This window comes from Gracilinanus agilis, chromosome 6 (assembly GCF_016433145.1).
Source record: "Gracilinanus agilis isolate LMUSP501 chromosome 6, AgileGrace, whole genome shotgun sequence".
Lineage (NCBI taxonomy): Eukaryota > Metazoa > Chordata > Mammalia > Didelphimorphia > Didelphidae > Gracilinanus > Gracilinanus agilis.
Genome location: NC_058135.1, coordinates 290,075,209 through 290,087,501, shown reverse-complemented (window position 1 = coordinate 290,087,501; position 12,293 = coordinate 290,075,209). Strand labels below are relative to the sequence as shown.

Genomic DNA, 12,293 nt, shown 5'->3' with positions numbered 1-12,293 from the left:
GGTTGGATCAATTCACAACTCCATCAGCAATGCATTAGTGTCCCAATTTTGCCACATCAAATCCAACATTTATTATTTTCCTTTACTGTCATATTGGCCAGTCTGCTAGATATGAGGTGGTACCTCAGGGCTGTTTTGATTTGCATTTCTCTAATGAGGAGAGATTTAGAGCACTTTTTCATGTGATTATTAATAGTTTTGATTTCTTCATCTGAAAATTACCTGTTCATATCCCTTGACCAAAAGGATGGCTTTCTTCAACAGTCTGAAGGGCTGTCCTAAAGAAGGGGGTTGAGCAGGCTTCTGCTTGGCCCTATAGAGCAGAGCTAGAAGAAATGGAAGGAAGTTGCGGAGGGGCAGATTTAGGTTGATGGGTTGAGAAACTCCCTCAAGAGGAAGGGAGACCAAGCTAGGTAGCCCAGGTAGCCAGGTGACAGTCCAGAAGGGCAGCCTCAAGAGATAATAATAATACCAATAATAATAATACCATCATTTATACAGTGCTTTAAGGTTTGCAAAGCACTTTGTAGATATTATCTCCTATTTTTCTTATGCCCAGCCCTGGGAGGGATGAGCTATTATTCCCCACCATTTGATAATAAGGAAACACGAAAATGCAAGGCTAAGTGGCTTGTCTGGGGACACACAGCTAATACGTGACTAAAGCCAGATGAGTGTTCAGACCCTCCTGACATAAGGTCCCAGTGTTCTAGCTCCATTAGCACTGAGCCCCCATCACTGGAAGCCCGTCAACAGCCTGTAGATGAGAGTTGGCTAGAGATGGGAATAAGCTCTGGGAGGTCTTTGATGGCCCCTGAGATTCTGGGGTTCTGTGAAAGTCCTGGTGGAAGGGCCCAGCCCCTACATCACAGAAGGGTCTCCATGGAAACAACCAAGCCCCTCCATGGAATGTAGAGCCCACAAGTCCCTTGGAGGAGCTGAAGTGAGGGGAAAAGAGGCGGATGGGAGGGCAAACAGGACTTAGAGGGCCAGGTCTGGAGGGGCCCAAGTGAAACCCATGTCACTATTTGTCTGATCCAGGGTTCCAGTCCAAGATGAATTACTTAACTGTTCCAGAGATACAGAGGGAGGCTGAGGATAGAGTCTTTGACAAGCCAAGTTTTCAAGCACCTCCCGCAATCTTCTTATCCAGAGATGCCAACTCTAAGAACTACACCATGTCTCCCGTGGTTTTCCGCCCCTCCAGGGAACCTCTAAGCACACGAAGCACGAACCCTTGGAATAAGATGGGGGGGCGAGTGGAACCTTCCTTCATCTCCGTGACACAACCCTGGGACCAAGATAGGAGAACCAAATCTTCCAGTAAGACAAGCTCCCGAGACCTGATAGACCCTGACCTGAACCCTAGCGAGTACCTGGTCCCAGTCCAGTCCCTGCCCACTCCTCGGAGGCCTGCTGGGCCTCTGGCTGAGTCAGGGAACACGTGCCACGGTCCCTTGAGCGCCATCCCAGGCCATGCCATGTGGCCAAGGGCACAGCTGTGGCTAACCCCAGACACGGATCAGCCTTGGCCAGGCCTCTGGCTTCCTGCTTTCTGGCCTGAGGCCTCGGGCAACACTCAGCACAGCTGAAGCCTGGGGGGTCTCTGTTCCTGTTCCCTCAAAGAGGAGGGGAAGGGAGACCAGGCCAGCGAGGCAGACACCCCAAGGAGTCCCAGCCTCCCATTCTCTTACTCGCCCTCCTGGTAGCTCACTCATCTCCCCAGTCCGGCTCCTCCAAGCAGGCTGAGGGAGCCCCAGAGCAGAGGTTGTCGGCTTCTCTCCTCTTCTTTCTGATTAAGGGGGGACCCGTCGAGCTGCCCCCCAGATTGCCAGCTGTGATTCTGAGAGGGGGAGAGAAGTGGGGGGCCTCCTGCTGCTGGGCCCCCATCCTGCTGTGACTTATCCTGCCTCTCTCACTGGGGCAGAGCCAGCCCCAACACTGGACATCCTACCTGGGGTGAGGGACGCTGGCACCATTCCTGCCCACCCCTGACCCAGGCTCTTTCCTAACTCTCTCCCCTTGTAGACAGATTGCAGCGGGCCCAGAAGAAGGATATACTGAATATTTGTTGTGCTAAAACCATTAAAAGCATTAGCCACATCCAGTTAATTCTGAAGAAACTGGTTAAGAGTGAAGCCTTTGAAGTCTTCACCTTCCTGGCGATCTCTCTTAACTGTATCGAACTAATATTCCAGACTTTTGCCGAGGTGGAAGTCTGGGGAGGTAAGAACCCCTGGGAAGGGGCTGCAGAACCCCAACAGCCCAGGGATGGCCGGGGAGCTGGGGGGATGTCCTGGGCCCAGTAAGGTCAGAGCTGCTCCTGGAGGCCACTGGAGAGGACCAAGATTCTGCATGGAGGAAGAGAGCAGGGCCAGGCCCGGGGTGGGAGGGTCCTGCAGGCCCTCTGGGACAGGGCAGGGATGGCTTCTCTGAGCTCTCCAAGCTGCCAGGGAAGCCACAGTTCTCAGCGTGTCTCCCAGTGACTCTGGATCCAGCTGAGGAAAGAGAGGGAGAAATGGCCGCCTGACAAATGGGTCAGGAGATGAGAGTAAGGGGGGATTCCCAAGCCTGAACCCCTCTCTCTCCTCCTCACCTCTGCCTCCTGGCTTCCTTTAAGCCACAGCAGAAGTCCTGCTTAACTACCAAGAAGCCTCCTCTGATCACCCTCAAGGAGCATGTCTGCACTCTGAGCTTCTCCCCAACTTCTTCTGCCTCCATCTTGTCTCTGCAGAGTTGTCTGCATATTCTCTCCCTCCTTAGATTGGAAGCTCCTTGAAGGCAGAGATGGCTTTTTTCCTTTTTAAATGTACCTTTCTTTTATCCACAGTGGGCAGCTTAGAGTGCTAGGCTTGAAGTCAGGAAAACACATTTTCCTGAGTTCAAATCTGGCCTCAGATACTTACTTACATAAGCTGTGTGACCCTGGGCAAGTCACTTAACCCTCTTGGCCTCAGCTCCTCAACTGTAAAATAAGCTGGAGAAGGAGAGGGCAAACCATTCCAGTATCTTTGCCAAGAAATCCCCAAATGGGGTCAGGAAGAGTGGGACGAGACTGAAACGACTGAACAGCAAAAAATATCCTTGGTGCTTAGCATAGCACTGGACACACAGTAGGTGTCAAATTAATGCTTGGGACTGATGCTCTGCCTGAAATGACTCATAGGAATCCCAGAATTTGGGGCAAGCCGGGAGCTTGGAGATCACTGACTCCAACCTCCTCCTTTTGCAGCCAGGGAAACTGAGAACTGCAGAGGTCAAGAGACTTTGCTGAATGGGTAGATGTCTAGAAGACTAGCTTTGAGTCCCACCTCGGGTACTGTGATGATGGTGGGCAAGTCACTTACCCTCTCTGAGCCAGTTTCCTCCTCTGTGAAAGGACAACAGTGACTGTAGGGATGCCACCAAGAAGATGAAGTCAGAGAGCAGATAGCAAGTTCTTTGCTGGTCCCTGTATCTAAGACCTCAGGAGGTTCAAAGCTTGGCCCAACCCACAAGACCCTCCCCCAGGGCAGAAACAACAGGATATGGGCCCCCTGGGTCAGCAGACCTCCTAGAACCTCGTTGTTCTGACACAGTAAGCTCTCCCCGACTTGTAACAGACTCAGCTTTTCCTCTACACAGTCAGGGTCAATTTAGGAATGCCAACCTCAGAGGCAGGTTGGTGGCAGCATTTAGCCAAGCTGTCTTATGCTCCCACATCTCAACCACTCTGACACCCTGATCATAGTAACATGGAAAAGATTTTAGGCATCGAAATGGATGGATAGGTGTATGCATGGATGGATGGATGGGTGGGTGGATAGATGAATGAATGGATGGATGGACAGATGGATGGGTGGATGCATGGATGAACCAATGGATGGGTGGATGGATGGATGGATGGATGGATAGATATATGGATGGATGGATGAATGAATGGATGGATGAATGGATGGATGGATGCATGGATGGATAGATGAATGGATGGATAGATATATAGATGGATGGATGCATGGATGGATAGATATATAGATGGATGGATGCATGGATGGATGGGTAGGTGGATGAATGGATGAATGGATGGATAGATATATAGATGGATGAATGGATGGATGGAGGGATGGATGGATGGATAGACGGATGGATGGATGGATAGGTGGGAGGGTAGATGGATAGATGGATGGATGGATGGATGGATACATAGATGGATAGATAGATGGATGGACAGAAGGATGGATGGATGGGTAGGGGGATGGATAGGTGGATGGATGGATGGATGGGTGGGTGGATGGGTGAATGGATGGATGGATGGATGGATGGATGGATGGATGGATACATAGATGGATAGATAGATGGATGGACGGAAGGATGGATGGGTGAATGGATGGATGGATGGATGGATGGATGGATGGATATATAGATGGATAGATGAATGAATGGATGTATGGACAGATGGATGGGTGGATGCATGGATGGACCAATGGATGGGTAAATGGATGGATGGATGGATGGATGGATGGATGCATGCGTGGATGGATAAATGGATGGATGGATGGATATATAGATGGATGGATGAATAGATGGAGGGATGGATGGATGGATGGACGCATGGATGGATGCATGGATGGATGCATGGATGGATGGGTTGGTGGATGGATGGATGAATGTATGGATGGAAGGATGGATGCATGCATGCATGGATGCATGGATGGACCAATGGATGGGTGAATGGATGGATGGATGGGTGGGCAGATAGATGGATAGAGGGATAGATGGATAGATGGATGGATGGGTGGATGGATGGACGTATGTATGGGATTCACAAATGCAAGTCTGATGGAACAAAAGCCCTGGAATCTCTCCAGGATAAAGGGAGGCTGGAGAAACTTGGTAGAAAAAGAGAGGAACTTCAGCCTACTGACATCCTGAAGGAAGAGCATGGTGACCACTAAGTCATCCTGCTGCATGTGCCATTTTGGATTTCATATCCAAGAGGAGGAAATAACTCTTAGAGGCAGCTTCTCCAGGAAAGACTATTCCTTTCGGTTCCTGAGAACACAAGGTTATTGGGAATCTTACCTGAGGGCAGAGTGGGGAAAGAGTGCAGGCAGGTGGGGAGGGAGACTTCAGCAGTAAGCTGGAACCTACAGGGAAACTGAGTATCTGGCCTTCCCACAGAATGGTACTTCGCAATTTTGGACTCCATCTTCCTCTGCATCTACTTTATGGAGGCTGTGCTAAAGATTCTGGCCTTTGGACTTCATTACTTTCATAGCTGGAACAACCTAGGTGGGTAGGGTTGGGGACTTGGCCTGGATGGGGAGGGGTGGGGTGACTGAGATTGGGAACAGGATGGGACCAAGTCAGAGAGGGACTGGGCATGGAGGAGTGGGAGTAGTGAATTGGCATGTCTTCCAGTTGGGGAAAGGGGATTGGAATGGAATGGGTGTTTTTCACCCCCAGGGTGGGAGCACCTTGTGGATATGGGCTCTAGACTTAGGGAAAGGAGGCTCTGCTGCTGTTACTCAGAAGCTGTGTGGGTTCTGGAGTCAAGGGTCCTGGGTTCAAAACTCACCTTTGGTGCTTACTACTCATGTGACCTTGGCCTCATTTTTTGTCATCTTTACTCTAAGGAAGTAAGACTAGAGGCCCGTTGAAGCTCCTCCCAACTTTAGAGCTAGGTTTCTAGGGATGTTGGACATAGGGAGAACACAATCTTTGTTGTGAAGATTAAATGAGATACCAGATGCAAAGTGCACATGATATATAAATGGTGGTTATTATCGTTATCCACCTTAGAGGGCTACTAGGAGGAAGGGGCTTTTCTGATAGAGACACAGTGGCTTAGTGGTGAGAATATGGAATCCCTGAATAAGGAAGACCTGGGTTCAAATCCTTCCACTAGCAATGACTTGGCTATGAAACCCCAGGCAAGTCATTTCCCCACTACCCCTCAGTTTCCTCATGTGTAGAAGGGGCATAAGAATGGCTGCAGTCCCTCCCTCCCTCCCAGTCTGGATTTGAGAATCAAGGGAGAGAACTGGGGTGGGTGCTTGGCCAGCCTCAAAGAGGCAGAGAACTTGTGGTCAGCTCTGCTAAGTGGCTGGAACCTCTCAGGCTGGGCTCCTGAGATGGGCACTGTGGCCCCTGCCCCCCAGACTTCGTCATCGTGATCATGGCCCTGTTGGACTTCGTGCTCAAGCAGATCTACTTCTCCTCTGCCAAGCGATTGTCCCAAAGCAAAACTGTCTTCCGAATCCTGAAGATCTTCAAAAGCCTTCGATCCCTGAGGGCCATCAGGGTGCTGTGGAAACTCAAGTGAGGTCCAGCTGGGCCCTGGGCTGCTCACAGACCCAGGATGGGCCAGCATCTCCTGGGCAAGCAGGGAGGGACACACTGGGTAGCCTTGTGGAAAGAGTCCTGGCTTTGGAAACACAGACCTCGCTACTAGGATATTTTCTGGGTGGAAGTGGACAAGTCCCTTACCCTCTGGAGGCCTCAGTTTCTTCCCCTGTAAAATGTGGGGTGGGGGAGGCATTGAGTGACAGTGGATAGAGTGCTCAACTTGGAGTCAGGAACACCTGGGTTCAACTCCCATCTCAGGCACTTATTAGCTGGACCTTGGGCAAGTCACTTCCCTCTGGGTTTCCATTTCCTAATCTAAGAAGGGAAGGGAATTTGATGACCCTTCATGTCTCTTCTAGATTCCAATCTCTGATTTTATTCCTGAATGACCTCCAAGTGCCTCTGTTTCTCCATCTGTCAAATGAAAGGGTTGGACAAGAAGATGTCTAGGCTGCTTCCCACTCTCAATCTAGGGTGCTATGAATTCCAGGTCATCAGGTCCTGTTCTGAGGTTCCTTCCAGCTTTTCCACTGGATTTCCCATGTTCTAGTACCCCTATTAGGTCTGATATTCTCTGTCCAGTGCTCTAAGGAGTCTTCCTGCTCTGACTTTCTGTTTGCCCTAAAATCCTGACCAATCCTAAAAGTGTTGAAGTCCAAGGTCCCAGCCAGAGGCTCATCAGGGGCCAGATTCCAGCTTCCTGATCCCCGGTCCTGCATGGTGTCCCAGCACTGGCTCCAAGGGCTGCTCCTTAGCTGCAGTCTTTTCCCTTAGAAAACTTGCCTGGTCCTTTGACCCTCTTGTCTGACTCTCCCTCTGCTTTCAGCTCCCTCTCCAGCCTCAGGAAAGTGTGGCATTCTCTGGCCAGATCAGCATCATCCATCACAGCCATCCTTGTCCTGATGTTCACCTGCCTTTGTATCTTGCTAAGAAGGGGATTGGAGGAGGCTGGGGACTGGGAGACTGGGGAGGAGCTAGACAGGCAGGGAGGAGGCTAGTAGGACTGATATGGCTGGGACTGGGCTGGAGGTTCCTTGGGCAGCATTGCAAGGGTCCCTGGGGCCTCCTTAGCATCCCAGTCTTCTTCTCCGTTGTACTCCGAACCCTGTTTCATGAGACAGACCCCAAGCGTTTCGAGAACCTCCTTACCACCTCCTTCACCCTCTTTACCCTGCTCACCCTGGATGACTGGTCTATGATCTACTTGGACAGCCTGAAAGAAGGTAGTGGAGAAAAGGCCTGAGCCCTGGGAGGGCCTGGGAGATGGGTTTGGGGCCAGCAGACACGCAAAGGTTGGATATTCTTTGCAGTTTTGTCTTGGGAGCTTTGAATCAGAGCCATAAATAACTAGGGTGGACCAATGGGACTTTGACCCAGAGTGCAAAATTCAAAGAGTGCTAATGCAAAAACAATAACACAGCATCTAATTAGGAAGAAAATTTAAGATAGGAAGCTCCCAAAAGGGTACTTCCTCAGTTTCCATTCTGTTCCACTTCTCTTCAGCTGTGACATACTTCCCATTACTTACCCCAGGCCTGGTTTGTGATACTTGCTTAGAGAGCAATGTTAGGGTCCTTCCTCCCCCAGGTGCCTGGTATATCATTCCTATCCTCATGGTCTACATTATCATACAATACTTCATTTTCCTCAAGTGAGAATCCAAGCCCTCCCTCTCCCTCCCACCCTGAGGCACCCCAGCTCCCCTCTCTCCTCCCCTGTGTACCCTTGGGCTTCCCAAATCCTATTTTTCCTTTCCTCAAACCCAAGGTCCACAGGACCTGACACTCTCCCCAGAAAAGCCCCAGCTCATCCCTACTTTGCCCACAAACCCTTCAGGGGAGCCCCTGCCCCTTTCTAGGTCTGTTGCCCTCCCTTCCCAGGCCCTGACTCAGATCCCAGGATCTCAGACACCTTCCATTGCCTTGTAGCCTAGTGATAGCAGTGCTGGTGGATAACTTCCAGCTTTCCCTACGTGAGAGCCAGGAAAAGGCAAAAGAGCAGGTACTTGGGATTGGTGGGGAAGGAGAAGGGAGAAAGGGTGTATCTACCTGCTAGGTGCTGTGCCCAGGGCGGGTGAGCCAGGTGGGACAGGAGTAGCTCCCTGCTTGCTTTCTTAGCCTGGGCTTCATCCTCCAGAAAGTCAGAAGAGTCTGGTTGTCTCTAGAAGGCCTTGAGCAGGCAAAGTGGACACACACGCACACCCAGAGGGCTTGTGCCAAAGCTGGGGGACACACACGTCCCTCGGAACCAGGGCCCCAATAGGATCTCTGATTCGAGAATCAAGTACCAGGGAGCCTCTGGGCTTGAGGTCGGCTGCTCCCAGGTGGGGCTCACATAGCTAAATATTTCTTTCTCCACATGGGCATCTTCTCACCATTGGAGTGGGGCATGGTGGGTCTTGGGAAGCTGTGAAGCCTCCTGGCCTGCCCTTAACCACCACAATAGAGGTTCAGAGATGGGTGATAACTGCAACGTCCTAGTCTCTGTCCTCTGCCCGCACCCACCATCGCAGCCTCACCTTTGCCAAAAATGGGTGGAGATAGTTGTTGTGTTTGTCTCGCCTTCATCACCAAACTGTGCAGCCTCTCCTCTCAAAGAGCCCAGGAGAGAGACAGAAAAGTACCCACATATCATGGGCATTGGACCAGCTCTGCCAAGTTTCACCTCATTGTCTCCCACCTCTTCCCCTTTGGGCATTAGGGCCCAGTGAGGTCTTTAAGATGACACCCAGGGGCACCTGTAGCACAGTGGATACAGTGCCAGTTCTGGAGATGAGAAGCCCTAGGTTCAGATTTGGCCCCAGACACTTCCTAGGTGTGTTACCCTGGGTAAGTCACTTAACCCCAGTTGCCTACCCCTTAGCACTCTTCTGCCTTAGAATCAAGACAGAAGGTAAGAGTATTAAAAACAAAAAGACCACATCTGGTCAGGGTGGGGATAGATGAGGCTGTCTCTTGGGGGTGTCCAGGGAGCAAAGAATTAACTTCTCTCTTCCAACTCACTTCCTAGAAAGAAGCCCTGAGGCATGTGAAGCTTCTGGATGAGTCTTTGACAATCCTTGAAAAAGGTAGCCATGCCCCCCCAGCTAATAGACCACATTTTACCTTTCATGCCTCCTAGGAGCTCAGAGGGAGAGGATACCTGAGAGGGACTGGGCATGTCTGGTCCAAGCTTTGTTCCCAGGCTGGAATCCCCTCCCTGAGTGCCATGGTTGGCATGGCTCCATCCCCCTCTGCTCAAATACCACTTAGTGATAAGGAATTCCCTCCCATTCCTGCCCATCACTCTCTCATCCTCCTAAGCTCAGGAACCGTCCTACTCTCACCTTCTTTCTTTATTCTCTTTCCTTACAGAAGTGGAAGAACAGAAGAGTGATGTCATTTTACTAAAGACAATTCAGAAAAAATATGGGAAACTTGCTCCCTTGTAAGAGGAAGCCCCTGGGACCAGGGAGGGTGAGAGGGGGCCTGGAGACCAGATGGGAAGAACCTGACTCTCATGTGGGGAATCCAGGGGAAGTCAGCGGACCAGTGGGCAAGAAGAGAAAGGAGGTGTGAGGCCTCTGGAGAAAGGCTCCTGACTGCCCCCATCACTTTGGGGGCAGCATCCTTTGGCCCCATGTTGGGCGCCAAGAGAGGATGTAACTTAAAGGGATGCTGGTAAATGTAGTTCAGGTGTATCAAATTTCTATTTACACACTCCAGAGGTTCTTGAATTCTCAGACCCTTGGCTAAAGGAAAGGGTAAGAAATTACCTTGGCCTTTTGGAACTCAAGTCAAACACAGAGCAGTGTCAGCCTTGGGTCATTTGATAGAGTAGCAAATAGAGGCCTAGAAAGGGAAAGGCATTTGCCTTGGGTCCACAATAAGGAGAGAGTCTCAGAGTCAGATGTGGAAAATGGCTTTTCTGCATGGAGGGCATTGCCCACAGTCCACAGTTCTAATAGCTCAAAGGGTAGGAGGGGGTTCCCAGAGAATGGAAAGCACTTGGAACATAAAATGAGAACAAGAAGGGACCTTAGAACTCAGAACATGGGGTGTCAGGGCTGAGAGGGCCCTTAGAACATAGAATGTCAGAGTTGGGAACGACCTTTAGAAAAGAAAATTAACAACTAAAGGCAGCAGGGTAGCTCAGTGGATGGAGAGTCAGGCCTAGGGACAGGAGGTCCTAGGTTCAAATCTGGCCTCAGAAACTTCCCAGCTGTGTGACCCTGGGCAAGCCACTTGACCCCCATTGCCCACCCTTACCACTCTTCCACCAAGGAGCCAATACACAGAAGTTAAGGGTTTAAAAAAAAACTATAAAAAAAAATTAAAAATTAGAAGAGAACTTAGAACCCAGCGTGGGTTGTCAGAACTGGGAGTGGACCTTAGAATAGAGAACAGAGAATGTCAGAGCTGACAAAGATCCTTAAAGTATTAAATAACAGAGCTTGAAGGGCCTTTAGAACAGAGAACAAAGAATGTCACAGCTGATAAGGACCTTTGAAGCTTAGAATGTCAGAACTGGAATGGACCCTTAGAAGAGAGAATGAGAGCTAGATGGGACCTTAGAACTCAGAATGTGGACTCTCAGAGTTGAAAGCATCTTTAAGGAACTGAGAATAGAAAATGTCAGAGCTAGATGGGACTTTAGAGCACAACATAGAATAGCAGAGCTAAGAAGGACTATCAGAAAAGAAAATAATATGTACTGCATGACAGCCTTGGTATAACCCAGGTCAGACTATATACCTGTGATGGTGAGCCTATGGCATGGGTGCCAGAGATGGCACACATAGACCTCTCTGTGGGCATGCATGCAAGGACCCAGTGCACCTGGCCCTGCAGCACACAGTTCGCTAGAATTCCTAACTAGAAAGCTGGAAGAAAGTGCAGCTGGGTTGCTCTCCTCCCCCTCTCCTTAGTAGGAGTTAGTTAGCAGGTCTCTTCAAGGCAGCATCCCTTCCAGGATGGGACTGCCCCACACCATTCAGAATACAATGGCTTCTTTTTTTTTTTTTTTTTTAATATTTTTAAACCCTTAACTTCTGTGTATTAGTTCTTTGGTGGAAGAGTGGTAAGGGTAGGCAATGGGGGTCAAGTGACTTGCCCAAGGTCACACAGCTGGGAAGTGTCCGAGGCCAGATTTGAACCTAGGACCTCCAGTCTCTAGGGCTGGCTCTCAATCCACTGAGCTACCCAGCTGCCCTACAATGGCTTCTTAATTACCTTTGGCCTGAGAGAGAGAGAAACAACTTAGGTCTTTACTATCAGAAGCAAGCCGTGTCTCTACTATACAAAATATTCTGGGGGTTTGGGGATGTGGCTTTTGAGTTTGTGCTTTACAAATGTCCAAAACTGTAGTCTAGTGATTTAGGAATAAGTTTATGAACCTGAGACTAGGCTAAAAGCCTCTTCAGCTCCCTCAGTTTCTTTCTCAAGCAAACTTGGGCTGCTTTAATTTGCATTCAAAGGGGTGCCTGCCTGAGGGAGAACAGGTGGGTTAGAAGCTGTGGGAAACTCAATAGTGGCTTGCCAATCCCCCAGTCAGCCCTGCATCCAGATTAAAACCTGACTTCAACCCTTGGTCTTTTGCTAAAAAGGTTAATTTGGAGGATGTCCCCTTCAGGAAGGCTGGTACAAGATGGGATAAATGTGTCAGGATGATGTCATTTAACCTGAGGGTTATATTTCTTTTATAAACAAGAGGGTTTCCTGTAAACTGGGGCTTTTTTCTCTTGGTTTGAGGGGATCACAGCTCACATAACTAGAGGGGAGCAGAGAGTTTGCACCATTGAACTCTCCCTCTCCCCAAGCCTGATATCACCCACCCCCTCTGCCCAGCAGTCCAATGGGAGTGCTTCCTACCTCCCCGGAGTGGAGTAAGGGGGGGGAAGCAGTTCACCCTGCACTCAGTGTGGGGAGGGGCACAGAATGTGGTCTCTGGTGGGGGGGCGTGGGCATGGCACTTGGTCTGGGGGGGGG

The 12,293-nt window shown here is 50.1% G+C and overlaps 1 protein-coding gene across 1 annotated transcript; it reads left to right on the top strand.

The window, feature by feature from the left end:
* The first annotated feature begins 1,178 nt into the window (after positions 1-1,178).
* LOC123252797 (cation channel sperm-associated protein 1-like) lies at positions 1,179-9,757 on the top strand. Its single transcript, XM_044682040.1, has 10 exons — positions 1,179-1,452; positions 2,029-2,226; positions 5,161-5,271; positions 6,141-6,300; positions 7,154-7,245; positions 7,407-7,550; positions 7,915-7,978; positions 8,256-8,328; positions 9,337-9,394; positions 9,681-9,757. The coding sequence occupies exons 1-10, from the start codon at positions 1,179-1,181 to the stop codon at positions 9,755-9,757; spliced, it is 1,251 nt and encodes a 416-aa protein (XP_044537975.1).
* The last annotated feature ends 2,536 nt before the right edge of the window (positions 9,758-12,293 follow it).